The sequence below is a fragment of the Pantherophis guttatus genome, chromosome 1 (assembly GCF_059756535.1).
Source record: "Pantherophis guttatus breed Tessera chromosome 1, ASM5975653v1, whole genome shotgun sequence".
In the NCBI taxonomy this organism is placed as follows: domain Eukaryota; kingdom Metazoa; phylum Chordata; class Lepidosauria; order Squamata; family Colubridae; genus Pantherophis; species Pantherophis guttatus.
In genome coordinates, this window is record NC_142063.1 from 104,090,092 (window position 1) to 104,115,478 (window position 25,387).

At 38.7% G+C, this 25,387-nt stretch overlaps 1 protein-coding gene across 1 annotated transcript in view; it reads left to right on the top strand.

The window, feature by feature from the left end:
- The window catches only part of TRPM5 (transient receptor potential cation channel subfamily M member 5), a 60,719-nt gene that overhangs the window by 24,814 nt on the left and 10,518 nt on the right, over positions 1-25,387 (top strand). Inside the window, exons 11-18 of the mRNA XM_034416887.3 lie at positions 688-1,038; positions 3,237-3,368; positions 7,372-7,495; positions 11,123-11,268; positions 13,846-13,958; positions 18,847-18,939; positions 23,299-23,554; positions 24,791-24,909. Of these exons, the coding sequence (XP_034272778.2) occupies positions 688-1,038; positions 3,237-3,368; positions 7,372-7,495; positions 11,123-11,268; positions 13,846-13,958; positions 18,847-18,939; positions 23,299-23,554; positions 24,791-24,909 (1,334 nt within the window). The remainder of the gene's footprint in view (positions 1-687; positions 1,039-3,236; positions 3,369-7,371; positions 7,496-11,122; positions 11,269-13,845; positions 13,959-18,846; positions 18,940-23,298; positions 23,555-24,790; positions 24,910-25,387) is intronic.

Genomic DNA, 25,387 nt, shown 5'->3' on the forward strand with positions numbered 1-25,387 from the left:
CTACCTGATCCTGTTGTTAGTCTCTCTAATCCCCATACCTTTTACCTTAAACTGTCTACCTTTTCATGTTTCTTAAGAGGTCCGTAAGGGGGCGTGCATAAGTGCACCAGCGTGCCTACCATCCCTGTCCTACTGTCCCTATTTATATGTACTCATTTTATGTGTTTATGGCTATATTGTGCTTATTTATTTCCTTTTATATGTGTCCATGTCTATGTCTATACTGTTACTTGTTTCCTTGTACTTGTTGACAAATAAATAAATAAATAAATAAATAAATAAATAAATAAATAAATAAAATCATGTAGTGAGGTTTCTCAAGATGCAGGGTATGATGTTGCCTTAAGGACTGTGTAGTCACCTGTAATGTGGAATGCTCTCTGCACGTTGCATCATTGGTAGATAATTTTTGTATGGTAGTACTGTCTAGTTCATAAGCTTTTTAACTGAACCTTTTTTTTTCTTACATGGTAGATTGAAAAGTTGGACAGAGGTTACTTTTTCTTGCATTCTTGTACCTGTCCAATTTTAGCTCAGTTCAGAGAGCATAATTTGCAGCATACAACAATTTCTTATAGTCTTTTGGTTTCCATGAAGCATAATATGTTGGAAAGGATGATACAGTTCCCAATGGTAATATTTAGCAGTATTATAATCACAGTTGTTTTGCATTTCTTATTATTGTAGTCGGGTGATTTAGAGGAAGTGTTGATGGATGCCCTGGTGAATGATAAGCCAGAGTTTGTGAAATTGTTCATTGATAATGGGGCCAACATATATGACTTCCTAACATACAGCCGTCTTCAAAGCCTGTACTGTAACATTTCCCCAAAGTCTCTCCTCTATATGCTTCTACTTAAAAAACATGAAGAAAACAGACTTACTTTGGCTGGAATGAGTGGACAACATCACAAGGAAGTGGTGGATGTGTGTCCTCTCTTCACTCTTCATGAAGTTTCCAGGGTACTGAAAGATTTTCTACATGATGCCTGCAGAGGTTTTTACCATGACCAAAAACCTGGAGGAAAGAAGAAAGTGGTGAGTGTTTTACTACAAGTTGTGTTTAATGATGAACACAATACCTTTATTTATTTATTTTTTTTAAACAAAGAAACATACAAACAAACAAACAATACATTTTTTCTGAATAGAGGGATGGTCTGAGAGACGGATCGGGTCCAAAGACCCCCCCCCCGACAGCAGTTTGTCTGGCTGGATTTTCGCAAGGCTCGTCCGAGCCTGCAATTTTCCAGCCAGTCTCACTATGACGCTTCCGGTTTTTTCGAACACAATACCTTTTGAGGTCTTAGAACTCCAAGGCATAACTTAAATATTTTCAGAACCAAAAAGCATGTAATGGCAAAGTGGTATACTCAAAGGAACCCCAGTAGAAACAGTCCCAGTCAGACCTTGAAATCCTGTCTTCAAGGCCAGCTTCTAGTGTCAAGTTCCTTGAGAAGTAATAGTAATAATTTAGTGAACTTGTACGCTACCCAACTCAATTTATTCTGTATGGCCATAACACAATACAGCATTGATTTTGAAAAGAGCAGTTGTATTCATGCTGCTTCTTCTTGCTGGGAAATCCTTGTGAGGTCCAGCAGCCAGAATATGTAGACTATTTACATGCCCAGGTGCACCATGAGGAGGCTGGTCTACATTGCACCCCACCCCACTCAATGTCTTTGGGCGAATACCGTAAGTAGGCAGGTATTGGAAAACTGAACTAACAAAATACATCTTAACCTAAATAGGCTTCAAAAAATTCTGTGACACTTCCATTGTAAGTACAGATTAAAACACCCCCTGTGCCTTTCTGCTTAGCAGGACTGTTTTGCCTTCCTGCCTATCTGCTCATAGTCTCTTGACATTTTTTTTCAAGCTATTGAGTTCTGAGATGAAGCTGAAAATACTACACAGAGAAGAGAACGCATCAGGAAGACATTTTTTTTCAAGCTATTGAGTTCTGAGATGAAGCTGAAAATACTACACAGAGAAGAGAACGCATCAGGAAGACTTCTTCTCAGTTACACACACACACACACACACACACACACACACACACACACACACACACACATTATATATACAACACTTTTATTGAGGGCCTACCAGAGGTGGTATTCAGCAGGTTAACGGAACTGGTAACGGAAATTTTGAGTAGTTTGGAGAACCGTTAAATACCACCTCTGACTGGCCCCGCCCCATCTATTCTCTGCCTCCTGAGTCCCAGCTGATTGGGAGGAAATGGGGATTTTGCAGTAACCTTCCCCTGGAGTGGGGTGGGAATGGAGATTTTATAGTATCATTCCCCTGCCATGCCCATTAAGCCACGCCCACCAAGCCATGCCATGCCCACCAAGCCACGCCCATAGAACCGGTAGTAAAAAAATTTGAATACCACCACTGGGGCCTACCATATCGTCAGTGGACAGCAATAACCTCTGAATCATCCCTCTGAATTTCAGTGCTGAAATATTTGGGGGGGGGGGTGTATGCCTGAAATAAGAGATATCTTATGCTTGTGGAAGCTTGCTTGAATTTTAATACATTAGTGCCTGGTGGAAACTGCTTTTGTTTTTGCCAGCCCAAAATAGAATCCAATGTTCCAAAAAGCTAGGTTTTGCAGTTAATTTCCACTTCTTTATATGATATCCCATACAGAATGTTCTGATACCAATTCCTATTCATTAAGGATACAGCAACTGTCTTAATTTAACGGAATGAATTGTCTCATAATCCTGCTAAACAACAACTTTAAGAGAGCCGGGAGACGTGTGTATAATATGTGTGTGTGTTAATTTTGGTGCAGATAGAAATGCACTGTGAGATTTGCAACCGATACCCAATTATATTAGAGAGCCATTGCAATATAAAGAATCATCAAACATACAGGTGCATTTGATTTGTCTGTATAACTATAGTATCTGGAGATTCATCTTATATGTCAAGATATCTATGCTGATTTTGCCAAAATGTCCCCTCCCCATCCCTTTGGGGGGAAATTATTTAATGAGAATGGCCAAAAAATTCAGGTAAAAAGATAGCATAAGTTTATTATATACCTGGGTTCTAATCAAGGATTGCTCAAGAACAGACCATTTCTGTTTAGAAAAACTGTTGTGTAAAAGCCCCAGTGGATTTACCTATTAGATTTACATGCTTACAATAAGCCAGCTGTGGCATCTTAGACTAAAAATATCGTTTTTGAAGTGGTAAATTGTTGATTTATTTAGGACAAGACAAATGCAAGAAAGTTCCCAAGCCTCTTTGATATGAATCAGAAAAGTGAAAATCCTTGGCGAGATTTATTTTTATGGGCAGTGCTTCAAAACCGACACGAGATGGCGCACCTTTTCTGGGCCTTGGTAAGCTTCAAGAATTCATTCTTCTCTGTGTGTATGTATGTTTCTGTGTGTGCATTTGACTTAAAAGGCAATTGTGTCTGTCCGTGAAAATATTTCAACGTTTATAGTTTATAATAATTTTAGAGGGAACAACCAAATGAGCACAAAAGAATATTATGCAGCTCTGTGTCTTACCTATGGACTTCGAACATATTCCACTCTACATCTTCTTTTGAAGGCCATAAACATTTGATCTAAACATTGATTTGCAGGTTGCTTTTTGGAATAACTTTTTATAAGACAGTCCATAACTTTTACAAACGATGCAAATGAAAAACACGAATGTTGTAAAACTGCAATATATAAAATGTCATGGTTGAAAACCTTAATATGTTTAAAATCAAAAGACAGTTTTTTCAAGTTCTTTGGCTGACTGAACCAATACTCCCCTGTGTCGCCCTGCATAAAAACAATTTATAAACAGTATGTGAACAATGGCATGCAAATATTTGTTTTAAATACAGTGAGTGTATTTTTGATAAACCCACAAATGTACTTCAATCACTGTGCTTTACTTGAACCAATGGGAAAGAAGAAGTCAACACCACCCCAAATATAGATTAACCACAGATTTGATCAGGGACTGCCAGAGTATCTCTAAAAGACTTTTTTTAAAAAAAATTTGATTTATATGCGGCCCTTCTCCGGAGACTCAGGGCGGCTTACAATGCGTTAAGCAATAGCCTTCATACTTTTGTATATTTATACAAAGTCAGCTTATTGCCCCCACAAACTGGGTCTTCATTTTACCTACCTTAGAAAGGATGGAAGGCTGAGTCAACCTTGAGCCTGGTGAGATTCGAACTTACAGTAATTGCAGTTAGCTGGTGTTAATCACAATGCTATTAGTCTGCTGAGCCACCAGGCCCGTTAATCACTTATTGATATTTTTCTATCCTATTTGTATATTGTTGGTGATGTTTTTGCTGCAAGCCACTTAGATTTGTATAGACTAAAATGACATCAAAGAGAGCCATTTCGTCTGGTGGTTAAGGCACCAGGACAGAAAGCAGGAGACCATGAGATCAAGTCCCACTGTAGCCACGCAAGCCAGTTGTGTGATTTTGGGCCAGTCATTCTCTCTCAGCCCAACCCAACTCACATGGACATTATTGTGGAAAAAAATAGTAGGAAGTTGGATACGTTTGACATTTTGACTTAAATAATACTGTGTTTCCCCAAAAATAAGATCCTGTCTTATATTTTTTTGAACCCCGAAATAAGTGCTTGGCCTTATTTTAAGGGATGTCTTATTATTTTGGGGCACATGGAACAAGATGGGACTCCTCTTGCCGTCTTATCTGATTTCCAGCTCTGTCTCCCTAATCCTAACCAGAGGAAATGGCAGGGACCGGCTGTGCATGTGTTTAAATATTTTCGGGGAGGGTTTATTTTGGGGGGGGAACTTAATTTAGTGCATGCGCTCAAAAGCCCGATTGGGCTTATTATCAGGGGATGTCTTATTTTAGGGGAAACAGGGTAATAAGTAATAATAATAAAGTAAAATAAATAAATAATAAAATAAAAATTTATTTATTTATTTATTAAATAATAAAAATGATAAAAGTGGTATACAAATAAAAATAAAAAAATAAAAAACCCACTTGAAATCAATAAAAGATATGAATAAATGCTGGAATGACCCTATTCAGACTAAGGAAAGACACAAAATCTTCCTCCCTCTCTTCCTCTTCTTCCTCCTCCTCCCTTCCCCTCCCCCCCCTCACACACACACACAATTCTTGAGATATTGCCTTTTCTCAAGGGCCATAGCGTAGCAGCCTGGTTACTTAACTAACTAGATTAAAAACTTCACTTCTTTGTAAAAATAACCCAAGAATGCCTCTTGGTGATTTCACAGCCAAGCAGGAAATCTTGGAGTATTTCTGTTTCTGCACAGTTAAGGGTAAAGGTTTAAACACATTGTTTCCTTTTGTCAAAAACAAAAGAAAAAATACCAGACACAGCTGTACACAAAACCAAAAACAGAAGCCCTGTCCTGCCAGTATTTTTCAGATTTTTTTTTCTTTTTTGCAAAGCTTGGGGGCTTCTGTCATGTCTCAGCAAGTTTAGATTTACAGTTTACAGCAGAAGCAGAAATCTCTGAGAGAGTCTTTGAAAAGGAACATAAAAATTGAAGGTTCTTGTAATTTCGTCTTTGAAATTGTGGTTGAAAAGAATTAAACAAAATGCCCTTCTAAATAGCACTTTCAGATCATAATGGTACAGGGAGTAAAAAGAATCCTTTGAGAACAATTTGAGAACAGTTCTTTCTGGTGGTTTTAAAAACCCTATGCCAGCAAAACTATATCTGAGGCATCCTAAACACTTGCCAGTGCTCTACCTATATAGTGCTGGATGGGAGAGAAGATGTACTTTAACTGTCAGGATTTATTTCATATAGTGAAGCATTTAAAAGCTACAAATGCCAGTAGATGATTTTAGGGCCTCTTTCCTTCTGCCTTAATATTTTAGGAGGATGTGCGTGAGGCTTAAGTCACCTATAAGCAGTTTAAATAACATTTAACCTGATTAATTGTCCATAAGAATCCCAGTGGCGTTCGGTTGGTCATGTTGTGGTCCGCCAGCAGCCCGCGGAGCTAGCAGCAGAGTCGGACAGTGAGGAGTCTGGGGAAGATCATGCGCCAGTCCTGGAGTCTGGGGAAGGCCCAGACAAGGGCTCTGTGTCAGAGGCAGAGATGGGGCCAGGGCCATCTGGGAGTGATGTGTGGACTCTGGAGCCTCCAGAGTCGGACAGCAGAGAGGCAGAGGAACAGGAGAAGCCTGTTCCTAGTGCACACATACGCACAGTTGCCAGAAGGCAAGAGCAGCTAAAGCAAAAAGGACGACTTGGGAGGAAGGCCAGGAGATGATTGGCCCCTCTCATAAGGCTTAAAAGAGCAGCAAAGGTTCTTGGGCTCTTTGTAGGAAAGCAATGTTGCTAAATCTGTTTTCCAGTAAGCGTCTCTTGTTTCTGAACTTTGTGGGGCTTTGCCAAGAAAGGCTTTGGCAGGGTGCCAAAGAAGATAAAGGTTTGTGATAAGCCAAAGGACTTTTTCTGAAGGACTTATTTGGGAATTAATTTGGACTAAGATGAGAATGAAGTAATTCCCAGCTGCTATAATAAAATAGGGTTGTTTAAGACTAAATTGTGTCACAACAGGTCACAATGAGAAGTAAAATGTTGGATTAAAGTAGAATAGTAGATCTTGGCCTGATCTAGCAGTGCTTATGTTTTTCTCATTGTTCTTTATTTGGCTGATTTTAACCACTGCCTTCTGTGAACTTTTCTCCTTGGCATGAGCCTTGTATAGCATGAGGATTTAATATGGCATAGATGACTGGGCCAAAATGCTTACGCTTTTTACCTGCTTGTTCTCATACAAGAAAGGGGTGATTTGGATGCAGTCTTTGGAAAATGAAAATTCAGCTTTGCCAAATTGACATGTCTTTGATTATGATCATTTCAAGCTGAAAGCATTTATGGAATTTGCATTATGGGGCCCACCTTTCCTTTTCAACTCTCAACCAGGTTCACTCTGCTGAATGTAAGCGTATGCTATATATGAGTCTTTAAAAGGCCAAACAAGATCTAGCAGAGAGACAGTTTGGTGCAGTGGTTAAAGCATCAGGCTACATCTGGGAGACCATAAGTTCTAGTCCTGACTTAGCCACAAAGTCAGCTTGGTGACCTTGGGCCAGACACTTTCTCTCAGCCGTAGGAAAAAGATAATGGCAAACAATTTCTGAAATCTTGCCAAGAAAGCTGCAGGAATTTGTCCAAACATTAAGCATCAACACCAGCTCGAACGTATGTGAGATCTAGTTAATTTTGCTACACTGTGAATGCATGTATAATGTTTTCTGTTTCATAAAAGGCAGGCCATTGAAACTCCACAGTTATACATTTGACTGAATTTGGGAAATATAGCATTTGAGTAGTTCTATATGTTATCTTCTTCAGGGTCCAGAAGGAGTTGCTGCAGCTCTGGCTGCTTGTCAAATAGTACGAGAGATGTCCCACCTGGAAACCGATGCAGAAGTGGTGCGCAGAATGAAAGAAGCAAAATATGAGCAGCTTGCAGTGGGTAGGTAGATGCAGCCTGCCCAGAGATTCATGCCTGTACAGGTCATAGTGTATGTGTGTGTGTATTTTCAATAAATGACTTTAATATGATGGAGATGGCAAGTCCAAAAACAATTTCCAGAAGACAATCTGGGGAGGTTATTCCCTGTCTTCCACTCTAGCCTGCCATGATTCTATATTTTCATTTACCTTTATAATATTTATTGGTTAGTAAGAGGCAACTAAGCCCAGAATTTCACCTTTCTTGCCACAGTTGTTAAGTAAATCACTGCAATGGTTTACGCTAGCAACACGGTTGTTAAGTGAATCTGAGTTCCCCATTGACTTTGTTTGTCAGAAAGTCACAAAAGGTAATCACATGACCTTGGGACACTATAACTATAGTAAATATAAGTCAGTTACCCAGCGGTTGAATTTTTGTCACATGACCATGGGGATGCTGCAACAATTATAAGTGCAAAAAATTGTCACTTTTTTCCCCAAGTTCGTTGTAATGTTGAACAGTCACTAAATGAACTGTTGTAAATTGGGGACTACCTGTATTTACGAAGTCCCATTTATTTAACCAGAAAATATTTTTTTTTAAAAAAATGAGCTGGTGGGACATAGAATTTGGAAGAGAGTATATTGTATACCTCTAGCTGAAGCTCCCCTTAGTTTCTATCTGTGGTTAGAGATCCAGGGAATGACACCAGAAGCCTCACGCAAAATAAGTATTATATCGCAAAGCCAAAATAGTTCCAACCATAAGAATCCCTTCCTAAACAACAAAGACATCAAACTGATGACATTCCACCCTGCCACAACCTTTATGTTGTGGTCCACCAACAGCCTGTAGAGCTGGCAGCAGAGTCGGACAGTGAGGAGGCTGGGGAGGAACATGGGCCAGGCCTAGAGTCTGGGGAAGGCTCAGACGAGGGTTCTGTGTCAGAGGCAGAAAAAGGGCCATCTGGGAGGTACATGCTGCCTCCAGAGCCTCCAGAGTAAGACCTCAGCGAGGCAGAGGAACAGGGGGAGCCTGTTCCCAGTATGCGCATGCGCAGAGCTGCCAGAAGGCAAGAACAGTTAAAACAAAGGGGACGACTCTGCAGTAGGGCTTGGAGATGATTGGCCCCTCCCATAAGAGGAGCAAAGGCACGTGGGCCTTTGCAGGAAGCAACATTGTTAATTCTGTGCAGTTTAAAGTCTGAAGCTCTGTTCGATTCTGGACTCCGTGTGGCTTTGCCAATTAGGTCTTTGGCAGCGTGTCAAGGGAGATAAAGCCTTATCCCAAAGGACTCTTTACAACTATTTGGGACTCATCTATGAATGAACAGAATTCACAGCTGTTAAAATAAAATAGGTTTTTGGGACTATTTGTATGTTTTACTGACTCAGGAAGCCTAGGTCAAAACACTTTATTGTGAAGTTGTGTGGAATTAGAGAGTTTATGTCATCACATCCATTGAGGACCTGTATACTGCACGAGTCAAAAAGACGGCTGTGAAAATATCTACAGACCCCTCACATCCTGGACATAAATTGTTTCCACTTCTACCCTCAAAACGACGCTATAGAGCAATGCACTCCAGAACAACTAGACACAAGGACAGTTTTTTCTTGAATACCATCCCTCTGCTAAACAACTAATACCCACAACACTGTCAAATTAACTACTAAAACTCTATTACTATTCTTCTTCTCATCCATATCTCTTCCCTATCTCTTCCCACTTATGGCTATATCCATGTTGCTTGTATCTTTACAACTTATATTGTTTTTATTGTTTCCTAGTATGATTTGATTGCTTATCAGTATCCTATGACTATCAGTAAGTGTTGTATCTTATGATTTTTGATGAATATATTTTATTTTTTCTTTATTTACACTGAGAGCGTATGCACCAAAGACAAATTCCTTGTGTGACCAATCACACTTGGCCAATAAAGAATTCTATTCTATTCTATTCTATTCTATTCTATTCTATTCTATTCTATTCTATTCTATTCTATTCTATTCTATTCTATTCTATTCTATTCTATTCTATTCTATTCATCACAACACTCATTTCATTACTTGCCTCTTGTGAAACCCTCCAGTGTGTTCATTTGTATTTTATGGATCCTGGCTTGAATGAGATCTTTCCACTTACCTAAATAAGAGACAAAATGCCTCTTTCTCTTCCCTCTGGACTAGCTGTTGTCCTTTCCTCTGCAATCTTTCTGCCCCTCAATGAAAGTAAAGAAACCCCCTTCTTTAAGATAAGCACCGTTTCCTTCTATTGTTCAGTCTAGGTTTGGAATGCAAATATTTTGAGAACTTCCTTCTTTATAAAGTAAGAAGAATTGTGTGAAAGTAATATTTAAAAACAGACAAATCTCTCAATTACCAGGGAGGATGCACCTGAAGTTTGGATTTTAAAAATCATTGACTTCCCTCTTTTTTTTACAAGTAGCTTCTATGTTTACAAGCTTGTGGGATCCAGTATAAAATGAAAAAATCTCCAATGCCTTTGTTTTATTTCTTTATATGAGCAGAGGGTCTAAGACTTTTCTGTAGAGGAATATTCATATGACACCTTCCAGATCGTGAAAGAATTCTAGAAGGGGAATTGTGGGGTTTCGGCCAGTTTCCAACAGCCACCAAGGTTGACTAAAATTGGTTTCATTTCAATCTAGATGTTGCAGTGCAACGGAGCTGGGTCATTGGTGTTTTCAAAAGGATAGAGAAAACTGGCCAAAATAAATGAATGGTTTTCCTTCGTTTTTTTAACTACAGCATCTCTTTCTGCGTAGTCTGTATCAAGGGTCCCCAATTTTTGGGCCTTGGAGCGATACCCATCTGCAGCCTGTTAGGAATCGGGCCACACAAACAGTAGGCAAGCAAGTAAAACTTTATCTGGCATGTGTGGGATCTAGCTTGCATCTGAAACCATCCCCCCACCCCCTGGTGGAAAAATTGTCTTACAGAAAAGCAATCCCTGGTGCCAGAAAGGTTGGGGACCGCTGGTCTAAATGAAGTGGAATTAGAGGCTGGATTAGATGACTATTAAGATCTCCTTTAATTATGTAGAGTATTTACAACAGTATTTCAGTTTAGCAGTTTTATTCCAAAGGGAAATGCAGTTATTTATTCTATCCAGCCCCATTATCCCAATAAATGTAAAGCAAAAAAGAAAAAAAAAGAAAAGTAAAACATATACAGTAAATATATACATTATATTTATAAACATATTTTATAAACATATCATTTATACATTTACTGTATATTTATGTTTTACTTTTTTTCCTTTACATTAATTGGGATAATAGGAGGAAATAAAACTAATGTGCTTTGATTATCCTGATTGACTTTTCATGGGCTTCGTTTTTACCTATAATTCTGTAATCTGAGCACGGGTGATCTGGGGAGAAAGCCTTAAAATAATTAGGAACAGGAGGCTTGTAATGCATCTTGGTATTTTAGAACCACTTATAGTAGAAATGAAAGATTTCTGTGCCAGAAGAGTCTATGAAAGGGCCATAAATGGACTCTGTAATTTTGTCTAGATCAACATCTCTGCTTAAAACATATGTAGATGGATTCAAAATCATAGTCCTCATACCTCATTCTGTTTACTTGATCTTCATCTTTACTTTTCCTTTGGCAGAATTGTTCAGCGAATGCTACCATGACAGTGAAGAGCGAGCTTTTGCTTTGCTGGTGAGGAAGAATCGATATTGGAGCAAAACGACTTGTCTCCACTTGGCCACAGAAGCAGATGCCAAGTCCTTTTTTGCACATGATGGGGTTCAAGTGAGTACCCTTCAAGATGTCCCTCACTTGAAGGTTTTGGATAATCCACAGTTCAGAAGAAAGAGGAGAGAACATTGTTATGCTTGTACCCAGATTCAACTTATGTTCACTCACTTGTGCATATGGATCCTGTAGAGGCACAGGAATCTCACAACCCCCCTTGCCTCTACCTGGGTTTTTCAAATAGGTGGAGCTAGAGGGTATGAAATATAAACCTGGTCAACAGCCAGGAAAATAATTAGAAACATATGCAAATAACTTTCAATCGAGCATTGAGGCACGTAAAATCTGATGGAATATACAAAGACCTGATGAACTCAAATATTTTTACTAGTTACAATGTACATTTTGTGGATAGAAGCCACCAAGTCCAGACCCAGAACAACTCAAAGAGTGGATGGGATTCAGGACCCCTTTTATTTCCCCAAGCCCTTGCTTTCATGATTCATAAGTCTGATAGCTATCAATGGAAGTCAGGTGGTTCAGCACCCAACTTCCTTTGTCCATTTTCTGATGACATTCTTCTTTTGATCCTTAACAACTTGATTCTTTCATATTTACCACCTGAAAGGACCTTTTCCTTTCATCCTCTATCTACACATGCCTCCTCTATTTTTAGGTTATGGCCACTTCAGCCTACTCTCATGTTCTTACATATCTTCTCTGAACAGTGGATTCAGATATTAGAGGGCCTGCGAATCATTTTTTAGGAATTTTGGAATTAAAGTCATATATTATGCTCAGTGGGAAGCGAACCCATAAATGACAGCAATACCATTGTGACACACTGTTTTCTTAAAGCAAGAACAAAATCTTTGCACACTAAGAATAAAAACTATAATTGATAATCTCACCAGGAGAAAATAATCTCATTGGAATGTAAGAGATAATGTAATTCAGCACTGTGAAAAAACTGTAACTACTGTACCTGAGCTATTTTTACATCTAGAGCTTCATTAAATGACTGATTGCTTCCTCGGTTATATTAACAATGAAGTTATATTAACAGTGAAGATTGTCCTTTGTTAATAAGGTCCATAAATAAACAAGAGAGTGTTATTCTGAATTGTCAGCTCATCAAAAATCCTACGGGAAGCCTGCAAGAAATTAAAACACCATAGACACTAAGGGAGATGTTCTTGAGGACATTTGTAAGAACCATTACTTGGATAAAGAGGGCTGGAACATCCTTGAGGTCCTGGGAAGCAAGATAATATTCAGAAGTGACTCAGGCAAACATCCCCTCCACCAATTTGCTGTGGTAAAAGAAGGAAGGGAAGAAAATCACAACTGGAATCGCAAGACTCTATGATGGCCTATCTCAGTAGAGTTTTAGTCTTCCTGGGAAGTTGATTTTCTAATTTGGTCTGGTGGGGCTGACAAACACATATAGTAAATGTTTAAATGCAACATATTGAAGATTTTACAAATCACAAAGCTATAGATACAAAGCAACAGAGAAGCCATTTCAAAAATCTAACAGCAGCAGGACTGTTTTATTTTATTGTTTTAGTTTAGATATTTCATTTTTAAAAGTAGTAATTTATATAGCCACCCATCTCACCACAGTGAGAAAAAATTCTACCTAAAGGGACTCAGCAAATCAGCCAAATGGGTGTTTCTCTACAGTAAAAATGGGCAGCCCTAGTATGCATGTCATGCCCGATGCTACTTTTTGCCCTCCAAAATTGTGCCATCCAAAATTAGCATTAAGTTGCAAGTTACTGTGGTTTGACTTTTTGCCTTTTAAAAGGAATAACTGATAAAATAGGTACAAGAATATCTAAAAATAAGAAATATTTTTGTAAGCCACTCAGAGTCAATGAGAGTGAATAGACAGCCATATAAATTTTCTTAAATAATAGAAAATAAATAAAATTAAAATAAGTCCCCCAGAAGCTGGAAAAAAAGAAAGGATAGTCCTCAACGATAAACAAAAGAAGTCTGATTCTTATAAATAAAAAGCTTCATAGAGATAATGCAGGACTGGCTAAATTCATGAGTTAGCTTTTAGGGGAAACAGCTGGCTATGAAATATATGCCTTGTTTTCCTTCAAAACCATTTGTACTCATTCCAGAATTTCCTGAAGTTTTTGTGGTGAAGAACCTAAGAGACAGGTGAAAAGTTGAAAAACACATTTACATCGAATAACTTTAGCCGTTTGAGTTTTAAAAAAGAGCCAAGCGTTATGATGTACATTAAAGGTTTTTTATTATAATTTTTATTGAGCAAAGTAACATGTATTTGTATGTCCTTGGTACTTTCTGAGATTGGTTGCTTGCTTGCAAACATTTCATTACCCAGCTAAGCAGTATCATCCAAGCTAGTGAGTGTGAGTTTTGTAAAAAACAAACAAACAGTAGTATGCCCTGCCATTGTTGATATGGTGTAGTTTCCTCCTTGGCAATTACTTGACCAGGGTATTATTTTCTGCTTGTTTGTTTCTCTGGTGTCATCCCTGCTAATTTTGGTATTGGCTGCTAGTATTGGCTGTGTTCTTGTCTTTTTTACCCTTCTTAGCCTTTTACTTGTATAATATCATTGGTTTTTCACATCTTATCTTCTCTAAATTTCAGGCATTTCTGACAAAAATTTGGTGGGGAGACATGTCAACATCCACCCCAATTTTAAATCTGATCTGTGGATTTGGGTGCCCTTTCCTGATTTACACTAACTTGATTTCATTCAGGTATGAACCATAGATTCTTTTGCATCAAGAGGGCGAAAAAAGTGAATGCAAGCATAGTGATTGTAATAGTATGTGGGAATGGCCTTGGGAGACAGGAGGAAGTGTCAAAGCCTAGACAACAGTCTGGTAAATGAAATTTGAGTCTGAAGAAGGAAGGGTGGTAAAAGGGTCTCAGAAGGGACTCCTTAGTTTTCAGAAGAGTAAAAGTGTGAGACAAGAGAGGTACCTTGAGACTTGCAAGATTGTTAACATAACCATACAATAAAGATACAGCTGGTACGCCTGGTTGTGTTTCTTATCAGGGCTATTTCACTAGTTTAACAGTGACCTGCAAATAATGAAATGGCAACAGAATATGCTCCTTCTATATTCTGGAAATAAAATATTTTACTTTCTCCATTTAAAACATGTTTATAGAGACAACTTTGCTCTTTATATCTGCAATCAGAATATATTTCAAAAAGTATACTCAACCTTTTTTTTTTTTAAACCCACTATGTTACTGGAGAAAGCAAACTCTCTTATCACTCACAATCTTTAGCCCTATGTTCCTGACTTCTGCTTTCCCTTTAAAGATGACTTATTAAGGCCAAGGCATCAGTGAAGAAAGTTAGAACTTTGAGGACAGTAATAGTTCCAAAAGATCATGAGAACATTTTGTGCAGGTGAATGACTAATGTAAGAGTCCAGCCCTGTGGTATCTGATTGGCATTGGAAGGGGAACAGCTTGGGGAATCAAGATCTGGGTGGGAGATACCCAGTGAAAGATACCAGATTCAGATTACTTGGAAATAAACAAAATTATTTTTTACCCATTTGGAAATACAGTAACTCTTTTATCTCTGAGTCATGTCCTTACTGGCAGGAATCGGGGGTTATTTGATCTTTATGATAGATGGAAATGGGTAGTGAATTTCTTCCTAGCATTCTAGAGGGAACCAGACAGAAAGCTCTTGTTTTAATTTCTGCGTATTATGCTGTTGTTTTACTTTTTGCTAGGGAGGAAACAAATGGTCAAAGATGACCATTCAAATGACAAGTTTCTTATTTCTCTGTGACTGGAGCATGCAATTATGTTCCTGGCCCAAGGGTAATTGAAGTGATGTTCCTCTTCAGGTTCCCTTCGCACTGCTTTTATCAGGGGAAAAATATTATGTACTTTTATTAAATTATTTGAGATTCTTTATATTGCTACCTTTTATAATGCTATGAACAAATGTTCACATTTTCAGGATTCTAGTCAACAAAACGTTATGTCCTCTCAAGGTTTAGAACAATATTATTCCCAGGACATGGCACTTTAGCCGTATTATAATAGCCATATTCAGAGGTGGTTGCATTTCACAAGGTCTCTCCATTTACAGCAGGTTTTCATTATGCCAGTATTGTATTCTCCTTTGAAACTAAACCTTCCAACTGTCATACTTGGCTTTCTATGGTACTTATTAATTTATAAATCAAACACATAGGCTGCTCAACTCATTGTGATTTTAGGCAGTGTATTAGCGTAGAAACGTTTATACATGACATTTCTTTGCAAATGTCTCTGGGGTATACATGCTCCCCGATGACCTTTTAATAAATTTAATTAGCTATTATATTTTAAGCTGTCTTTTCAGCCAATTTCCCCTCCTCTGCATTTAGATGGTGCATAAATATAGACATAGAAGTACACTTTCCTTTCAGTTCCAAGTGATCCTAAGTTGGCCTCTGTCTGAATTCTGCTTTTTCCATGTGTCAATTTTAAAATAATTATGCTACGGAAGTGATAAAATCAAGCAATTGGAAGGGATCAAGTTTGCATGCATCACTTTTCTGAGTATGTAAGCCTCATAGCCAGTGGTGGATTGCTCCCGGTTCAGTCCGGTTCTATAGAACCGGGAGTAAAACCAATGGGAGGCTCCACCCACCCACCACGACGTCATCATGGGTGATCTGTGCATGTGCAGAAGCGCGCACGTGAGCAAAGCAAGCGTGCACGCGCACTCCCATTGTGAACTGGTAGTAAAGGTAAGTAGAACCAACCTCTGCTAACAGCCACTAGGAGCAATAAATGTCGAGATAATTAGCAGAGTGACTTCATCCTTTTATCTGCTTTTCTTGTCCAGAAGACTTACAATTTTGCATTTATCTATGTAACAAGCTTTAAATTTCTATCACTTCCATCCTCTCTCAGATTAGTTGTCTCTTTCTCTTCTGATGGATGCTGTTTAGGATCTCACTTGATTTACTTCATCTCTATAATGGAGAACATGCTATTGGTTCTGATAGATTTGTGCAAGTTAGGCTTTCCTATCATAATGTTATTTCTTAAAACAAACCCAGTTTGCTTTCATGAAAGCAAAGAAAGAACCAGCCTCAAGAATGCTCTCTAATAAGAACTGTATTCGTAACTTCTCTCACTGAACATCCATTTCGCTGTATAAAACTTTCAGCTATTCAGCAAAAGTTATTTGACCCAGAGCAGAAAGAGATTTAAAGATTAGATAGAGAATTAAAATAAAATTTAAAAAATCTAAAAGAAGGCTTATTGGTGTAGAGAGCTTATTTGTAGGAAACAGTGGTGGGATTCAATTTTTTTTACTACCGGTTCTGTGGGTGTGGCTTGGTGGGCCTGGCATGGCTTGGTGGGTGTGGCTTGGTGGGCGTGGCAGGGGAAGGATACTGAAAATTTTCCATTCCCTCCCCACTCCAGGGGAAGTTACTGCAAAATCCCCAGTTCCTCCCGATTAGCTGGGACTTGCAGAGAATTAGCTAGCAGAGAATAGATGGGGGCGGGGCCAGTCAGAGGTGGTATTTACCAGTTCTCCGAACTACTGAAAATTTCCGCTACTGGTTCTCCAGAACTGGCCAGAACCTGCTGAATACCACCTCTGATAGGAAAGCAGTCAGAAGTGCTACCTATCATCCATCAAGTAGAGCTATTAACTTGATGTAGAAGGTTCCTAGAACGAAAAAGGGTAGCAAATGTACTGGAAGAGCTAAGAAAAACAGAAACTAGGAAATAGCAAGAAGAATGAAAGTTTGCAAATGGAAAAAAAACCTTGTGACATCTAGACCTGAATATGATTCCCTATTTATTAACATTACAGCTATAATATTGAAAAAGATGTTAAGAGTGCATTGCGGGAATTGTTTCAGGAGAGGAGCATAGAGTCTAAAATATTCTTAATGTTTGATTCTGCAACAATTTGCAACAAACGAAGACTTGCAAGTGAATTATTAGAACCCTTGGGTTTCTTTCTGTAAATTTTAAAGCAACTAGAAAGACTAAATGTAACATGGACAGAAGTAGTTGAAGTAGGCTTACTTCTTAAGAGTTGGCCTCTAGAATATGAGAATATTTGAATTGTTGAATGTATGCCCTGTCTTCCTGATTTGTAGGAGCAATCAAAGTAGTCTACCATCCATAAAATCAATGCAATGAAAAATTGACATCAATTCGAATAAAATACAGTTAAAACAATAGCAAAAAGCTTGATGATAGAGATGCATTTTTGCCATTTTGCTGCAGACTCGGACAGAGGAAAACAAACACATTTCTTTGTGTATGTGTGTATGGGAGGGGTCTATATTCCCACAACCGCATCCCCTCTGCCTTTCAGGGTTTTACCTTTGGCTTTCTTGCTCAGTTGTCTTGTTTCTTCTTTCTCTAAATAACTAGAGCTTTCACCTCTGTTAGGACCTCAAAGCTATTTCTGTCTTCCTTTGTTTCTTTTTCTTTAAATGGAGAGCTGCTTCCTGTGTTGCTTTTTGCTGTAATGCCTCCTTTCTTTAGTTTTGAGCTCCAGGGTGGCCACTTACTACTTCATTTTTTTTTAATTTCAAACATTACTATAAATCTGTACTGACAAATTTGTAGCCAGACTTCAGAGTTCAGAGATGCCACAGGCACTAGAGGACATGTCTATTCATTTCCCTTTTGTTTCTAAAGGCACCACTGAGAGAAAGCTTTTTATATATACTATTTGAAGCGATGTATCAGCAGCCAGATTTGAACTTGTCTCAGAAAGAATGTATGTCCCTTGTATAAAAACCTATGTGTCCCAAAACATCTCCCTGCATCTTGTGAAGCTCAAATTCATTTTCTCAGGGTATCATTTTGTTCACATCTTGAGAACTTTCAGCTTCTCTTGGGCTAACTAACCTTGTGCATAGAAAAGGTATACTTCAAGAGGGAAGCATCCATAGGGGTGCTGATAGTGGCATCCAAATAGCAGATGGCAGAAGTGGTGTTACCATCCCAGCCTTGTTTCGTTGTCCTGCTGTCTGGCATTTTATCCATTTTGGCCCTTGCTAATGCCACTGCTTTAAGGGAAAAAAAAACCTGTCTTTAGATACTTGCTGTGAGCTTCCATACCTAACAACCTAAATTGTACTTCCAGAGTCTCACAACTGTTCTCTTCCCCACTCCTAAAGTTCCTTGGGCAAAAGTGTACCATACCCGGTTTGTGGGGGTAATATGACTTTGTATAAAAAAGAACACCGCTTTGGGGGGGGGTAGCGAAAGCCCTACTAAGCAGGTATATACAAAAGTATGAAGGCTATTGCTTAACACATTGTAAGCCGCCCCGAGTCTCCGGAGAAGGGCGGCATATAAATCGAACCAATAAATAAATAAATAAATAACTGCCAGCTCCACATGTATATTTTCCACCAGGCTATTTAGATGAAATAGGACTGTGGCGAACCTATGGCACGCGTGCCACATGTGGCATGTGGAGCCATATCGGTAGGCACGCGAGCATTGCCCTAGCTGAGCTCCAGCGCACATGCTACAGCAGCTTTTTTGTATCAATCTCAAAAATGAAAATTTTATTGTCATTTCAACTGTGAAAAAACAAATTTGTTTTCAATATCATTAAGCATTAAATCTATTTCTTTGCAGTGAGGAGACACAGTCAGTGGAGGACTCAGAATCATTCAAAGATCTTGACCGCCTTGATACAGAAAGGACTTTGCTGTCCTACACAAAAACAGAGTAAGGTTACATACATGGCCCTAGAAATATTTTTTAAAGATGCATTTATTAATAGTAGTTGCTATGACCATCCAACCATGTTAAATATAGAGTGTGATTTAAAATTGATGAAGGGTGTACTTTTCTTTACAATGTCGAAGCTGTACTTTACTAAACATTTGAATCCCTCAATTTGTTATTTTTAACTGTTATGTTTAACAGTTATTTTTATGAGTATGAAAATCCATCTACGCAAATGCTGCAGAATGCGGAGAAAAATACAGCATGTCAGTGCCCTTCCACAAGTCGCAACTGTGTGGCTTCTCCTTTTGCATATATTGAAATGTTTCATGGGGCTAAGTAGGGCTTTCTATCATTATGTCTATAGAAGTTAGAACTGTATGCCTTTTTATCTATGGAGATTCTCAGTCATCCAGGTCATAGTTGTCCCAAAACTATGCTTTTTCAAAAGGCAATTGGAGTTCCTTTGTTTTGCTTGAAGACGTTTCACTTCTCATCCAAGAATCTTCTTCAGTTCTGACTGAATGCCATTTGGCAGAAATCTGTTTGGGGAGATCTAGAAGTGTTTTTTTTTTTTAAATGATGCAGTCCTATTAATGCTTTCCTCCAAAAAGAACAATAGCAAAATTATGGTTATAGATATTTGATCATTGGGAATAATTCTCTTTATACCTCCAATTCTCAGTGGACATGCAAATCCAAGAAACTCCCATTGCTTTATGAAACATATTTGTTGCCCCTAAGCTCCACTGAAATGAATGGGGTATACCATGAGTCAGCAACCTGCGGCTCTGGAGCTGCAAGTGGCTCTTTCATCCCTCTGCTGCGGCTCCCTGTCGCTAGTCAGCTCCACAATTGATAAGGCTTTTGGTTAGGATAGGTGGAGGAAAAAGGATGCCGCACTAGGAGGAGACTCTATGGTGGGGGAACTGGACTTCCTGTCAGGTCCAGAATTGAACAGGGGGCTTCCAGTTAGGACCTTTGTGGCTCTTTGAGTGTTTAAGGTTGCCGACCCCTGGGGTATACAGTCAAGCAAATATGTCATTTAGGAGATGGTTGAGCTCAGCCCCTAGTTAGGATGCCAAATACTTGTCATTTTGGTTAAAATATATAAATTCTTGGTGTGTTACTTAAATGTAAATGGCAAGATCTAAATCCACTGTGGCTCCATTAAGTACAAAGAGATGGTTTGTGGTTTTTTAAAAAAATATGCTGAAAAAACCCCAAGCTTTAATAGTTACTAGGCAGCTTGAATTCTGCTTCCTCCGCTGTATGGATGAATTTTAATACAATATACACTCTGACCACCTTTGCTTCTAATATTCCTGCAGTGAAATTATTACTGCATTTTTTAAAATATTAGTTTGTTGCTATGGGAATGGCTGGGATGAGCACTCATATCAAATGTATGTATAACCTCACTGCAGACTTGCTCACCCAGAGCTCAAAGGAATTGCTCTTTTTATAATGGCTACATTTAATGTTTAATAAAAGTGCCAGGGGAAATTTAAAAACTGTAGTAGGAGTCAGTTCCATTGAGCTTCATTCGAAAGCTTTCTTTCTATACATGTCCTTCTCCTTAGAATCTGCTCCTAGTGTTCATTATCATTCACCATCAGTCACACTGTGAATTACAGAACAGCAATATAAATATAAAATAACCAAAAGAGACGCTATATCAGATGAAATCCACCAGTAGCCTTGTTACAAGGTGTCTTAAGGAAAGTATGCTAAAAAAAAAATCAATTTCAAAAACAAACATTAAAATTTAGACTAACATAAAAAGGAAAGCCAGAGTGAAATAAAGGAACAAGTTAAAAAGTGACAGAAAAAAAAATGCATCAAATAAATATATAATCAAAATGGCCTTCAACTTTTTCTAGTATAGAGGTAATAAAACAATACAACAACCTCTTTCTAGGTTGTTTCTTTCTAAGTAATAACAACAATTAAAATACCATAAAGCACTAATCAACATTCTGAAAAAAACAATATTCATAATAGTGTCCTCTCTTAATTTTAATTTAACACACAATAAATAGTCAAATATGAATAACTGTATGTTTGAAAAACTACACTATTTCACTAGACCTCAAATTCCAAATTTTTTCCCCTTATCTTGTAAGATAAGGAGAAAACAGTGGTCTCTAAGTCACAAGAAATTTAGTCAAAGTATTGTCTCTAAGCAAGGCAGTCAATTCTGCTATATGTCAGCTAGCTCTATTAGTTTCAAAGTCCATTGACTTTCCATTGTTGGTATTAGAGCCTTGGTAGTACAGGGGTTTAAGGCACCCTGTTATTAAGCTGGTTATTAAGACCAGCTGCCTGCAATTACTGCAGGGTTCGAATCTCGCCAAGGCTCAAGGTTGACTCAGCCTTCCATCCTTTCTAAGGTAGGTAAATTGAGGACCCAGTTGTGGGGGCAATAAGCTGACTTTGTATAAATATACAAAAGTATGAAGGCTATTGCTGAGCACATTGTAAGCCGCCCTGAGTCTTCGGAGAAGGGCGGCATATAAATCAAAATTAAAAAAAAAAAATTATTTTAATCTTCATTCAACCTATAGAGCAGGGGTATTAAACTCAAGACCCGCGGGCTGGATCTGGCCAGTGGGGTGCTTAGATCTGGCCTGTGGGGATGGGCTGGAAACAGCAAAGGACCAGCCTGCGGTGCCTCTGCCAGCAAAAACAGAGGTCGGGGGGTGGCATGGCATGGCATGGCGTGGCATGGCGTGGCATGGCGTGGCATGGCGTGGCATGGCGTGCACTCTGTTTTCACTGGCAGAGGGCTATAAAAAAAAGCTAAAAACAAAACAAAAGTAGAAATGTTTCCCTTTTTGCATTTGAGCATGCAAGAAGGGACAGGAAAGGAGAAAAGGAAAGAGGAAAGACAAAGAAAAAGAAGAAAAGATGGGAAGAGAGCAAGGAATAAAAAATAAGAGGGTAAGGAAGAAGAAAGGAGAATGAAGAGGGAAGGAAAAAGAGGAAAAGGAAGGAAGGAAGGAAGGAAGGAAGGAAGGAAGGAAGGAAGGAAGGAAGGAAGGAAGGAAGGAAGGAGATTATAATGAGAATCAGGGAGGGTCTCAGGGAAGTCCTGCCTTAGCACTTGGCCACCACAGGTGCCCCCGACACGAGTCCTGTGCTATGACCACCATGACCACCACCACCCCGGCCTCCAAGGTCAAACACAGCCCTGATGCAGTCCTCAATGAAATCAAGTTTGACACCCCTGCTATAGAAGCTTCTATAAGCCCCTTCTTCAACCCTGGATGCTCTGACATCAGATGTCCACAAATGTCCATAAAGACAAAGAGATGGGACTCTCTTTCAAAATCTCTGCCCTGTGCCTGTCAACACAGAAGTAAATTATGCTGCATTCAGGGAGAATTATTCTGGAGTATTTTAAATTGATTTCCAGGGTTAAAATGCTATTGCGCTCCCCCTCTCCAAGTTTTCATTAAATGTGCTATTATCAGCCTTCCTATGGTAGGTAGATGGACAGAAAACACAACCAGTTGAGCTAATTCTAATTTATTGTAAATCTATGTTAACAGAATTTTGCAAGTCTGAAAATACAGATCTCCTGTAGTCTGATAGGGTAGGAAGGATCCATTCTGAACTTCTTTCTCTGCCCATTATGCAGCTCTCCTCTCCCTTATCTGATCTAGGGAGCATCTTTCTACACCTTTGTCCACCTTCCATGAAATATCATTTCAAATATCATTACATCTATTCTAGTCACATATTTAGATGTTTGTTATCATAAATCTGGTTATGCTTACTCATAAATGATCATAAATGCAGATTAGAAATGCTGTTTAGACGCAAACCTCTTTTCAATTCATTAAGGGTCACTTTAGAGAGAATGTGATGCCACCACGATGGTATTCATAGATATGTAAATTTGACTTGCAGTGAGATTTGTATTCATCAGTTCTTTGGATGCTGTTTGCTATTCCTAATAGATGGACCTTAGGAACTCATTCCTGAAACATTCTGAACTTATGTCAATATGATCTGAACCTCAGGGGGGAAAAGTGGGTATCTATTCATCAACTTACCACTGGAATCAATGAGAGCAATCAAAGTTGTATCAATGAAGTGAAGATTTCATTGGCGGTCATTGTAAAAAGATTCATTAAATATCCCCATACTTTGATAAGGTGGGGAATAGAGCTATTTAAATATAGCAATTACTATTGAATTGGGGAGAAAACTTATCTGGATGCAGTTGCTTAATTTTTATGGAGGAATTTGGGGAAAATAGAATGATCAACCTCTCTCTAAAGCTAGTCTGAGCCTTTGGCAGAACCATGTCAAGAAATGCATTGCTATGGGTCTGTTCTTTCACTTTTGCAGGGCTGATGCCAGACTAGAAGCAGAACCTGCCTCTGGGAATATTACCTATGCAACATTTATGTTTACCCGCTGGAAAAAATTCTGGACTGCTCCTGTTACAGTCTTTATGGGGAATGTTGTTATGTATTTTGCTTTTCTCTTTCTATTTGCCTACGTCTTGTTAGTGGATTTTAAACCTCCACCTAAAGGTCCTGCTATCAAGGAGAACATACTCTACTTCTGGGTCTTTACACTAGTTTTGGAAGAAATCAGACAGGTTGGTGATTTACTCTGTGCTCTCTGCCAGGTTGCTAAATTTATCAGGTCACTGGACCTCTCTAAAACAGAACATGGCAGGAAAAGCAAGGAAAAAAATGCTAGTATTTTACTATAGACACTAGCATCCTGATCCAGACTGGAGCTTCTGTGCTGAAAGATTTATACAGTCAAGAGGAAAGAATGGGTCCTTCTAGATTATTAATGGCTTCAGGAAGTAGAAATCTGCAAGTGGTTGATAAGAATAAATTATTGCATTACTTCAACTATTTCATATCCTTTCCACTTCCTCCCCTTTGAAGAGAAACTGTATGTATCTGCATTTTTTCAGCTGCAGCTATGCAAAAAGCCTTGAGCTACGGTCAATATTGATTGCATTCATTAAATTTTGGCACAGGAAAAACTGAATGGGATTTAGAACATTGCTGCAAACACATCAGCAAGTATGATGCCATGCAAATGTCTAGCTTAGTCCATGCTGATTTTTAATTTCAATTTTTATATTCAACAACTCTGGGAATCTGATAGCTTCAGTGATAAATTGCTCTTGGGCTACAAATATAGACTCACAAGTATTTCCATGATGTCCCAAATTAGAGTATGAAGACTTTGTCAGAATGCAAGAGCATTAAAGTGGTAGGTTCCCTCTTTCCCACAAAAGCCACAGTATCCTATAATCATGAAGCCTGAGAAAATGTATAGTTGTACAATGTATAGTTCAGAATCAATGAATTAATTTTCCGATTCTGTAGATCCCATCTAAGGGTGCTAAGTATAGGCTGGCATAAACAACATGGCTATGTCAGGAGGGCCATCCAAGCCAGGGGTGGTATTCACTTACTTTCCCTACCGGTTTGCAAATATGAGCACGCGAGCATCCACGTATGAGCCTGGCCTTCAGCACATGTGCTTTGCTGGCACGTATACTTTCTGTGCATGCGCCCGGCCTAAAAACCTAAATAGGATGGCATAGAGCAGGGGTGGGTGGGTGAGCCCACCTGTGATTTCCGCTACCGGTTCAGATGAACCGGTCTGAACCAGCTGAATACCACCTCTGATCCAAGCCCATACAAATAGTAGGATGCTCAGGAATGAAAGACCTTTTAGTTATTCAGATGCATATAGGAAGGCTAGGAAAAAAGTGATCCTTATTTTCAATTGCCATATATTTCATACTCAATTTTGAAACTATTGATGAAGAAATGAAAGTGTTAACATAATAGCTGTTAACTTGCAGAGTTTCTTTACTGATGGAGGCATGAATCTAATCAAAAAATTCAAGCTCTATGTAGAAGATAATTGGAACAAATGTGATATGTTGGCTATTTTCTTGTTCATCATTGGAATCACTTGCAGGTATGTGACTTCATATGCTTCTCTTCCCCCCCCCCTTTTTTTTAAAAGTATGATATTACAGGTAGCGACAGAAGAGATGATACAGTGCTGAGAAAATACGTGGCCAAGCATGGTAGATAACTATCATAAGTGGACCCAAAGGTGCTTTTTCAAGAGGCAACTGGACTTTACGGTTTTTCTTGGAAGATGCTTCACTTCTCATCCAAGAAGTTTTTTCAGCTTTGAAGAAAAAATGTCTTTGAAGAAAACCCAGAAAGTCCAGTTGCCTCTTGAAAAAGCACCTTTGAGACAACCATGGCCTGGATGACTGAGAATTTCCATAGACATTTACCATAAATGGAGATTATGAAAAGATCACTAGTTCAGAATCAGAAATGTCTTGGGGGGGAAAAAACAAGGAATAACTTATTCAGTTCTTGTAAGAATCAGAGGATGCCTAGAAAAATTCAGTCCGTACAAACCAGAAGAGCTATAATTC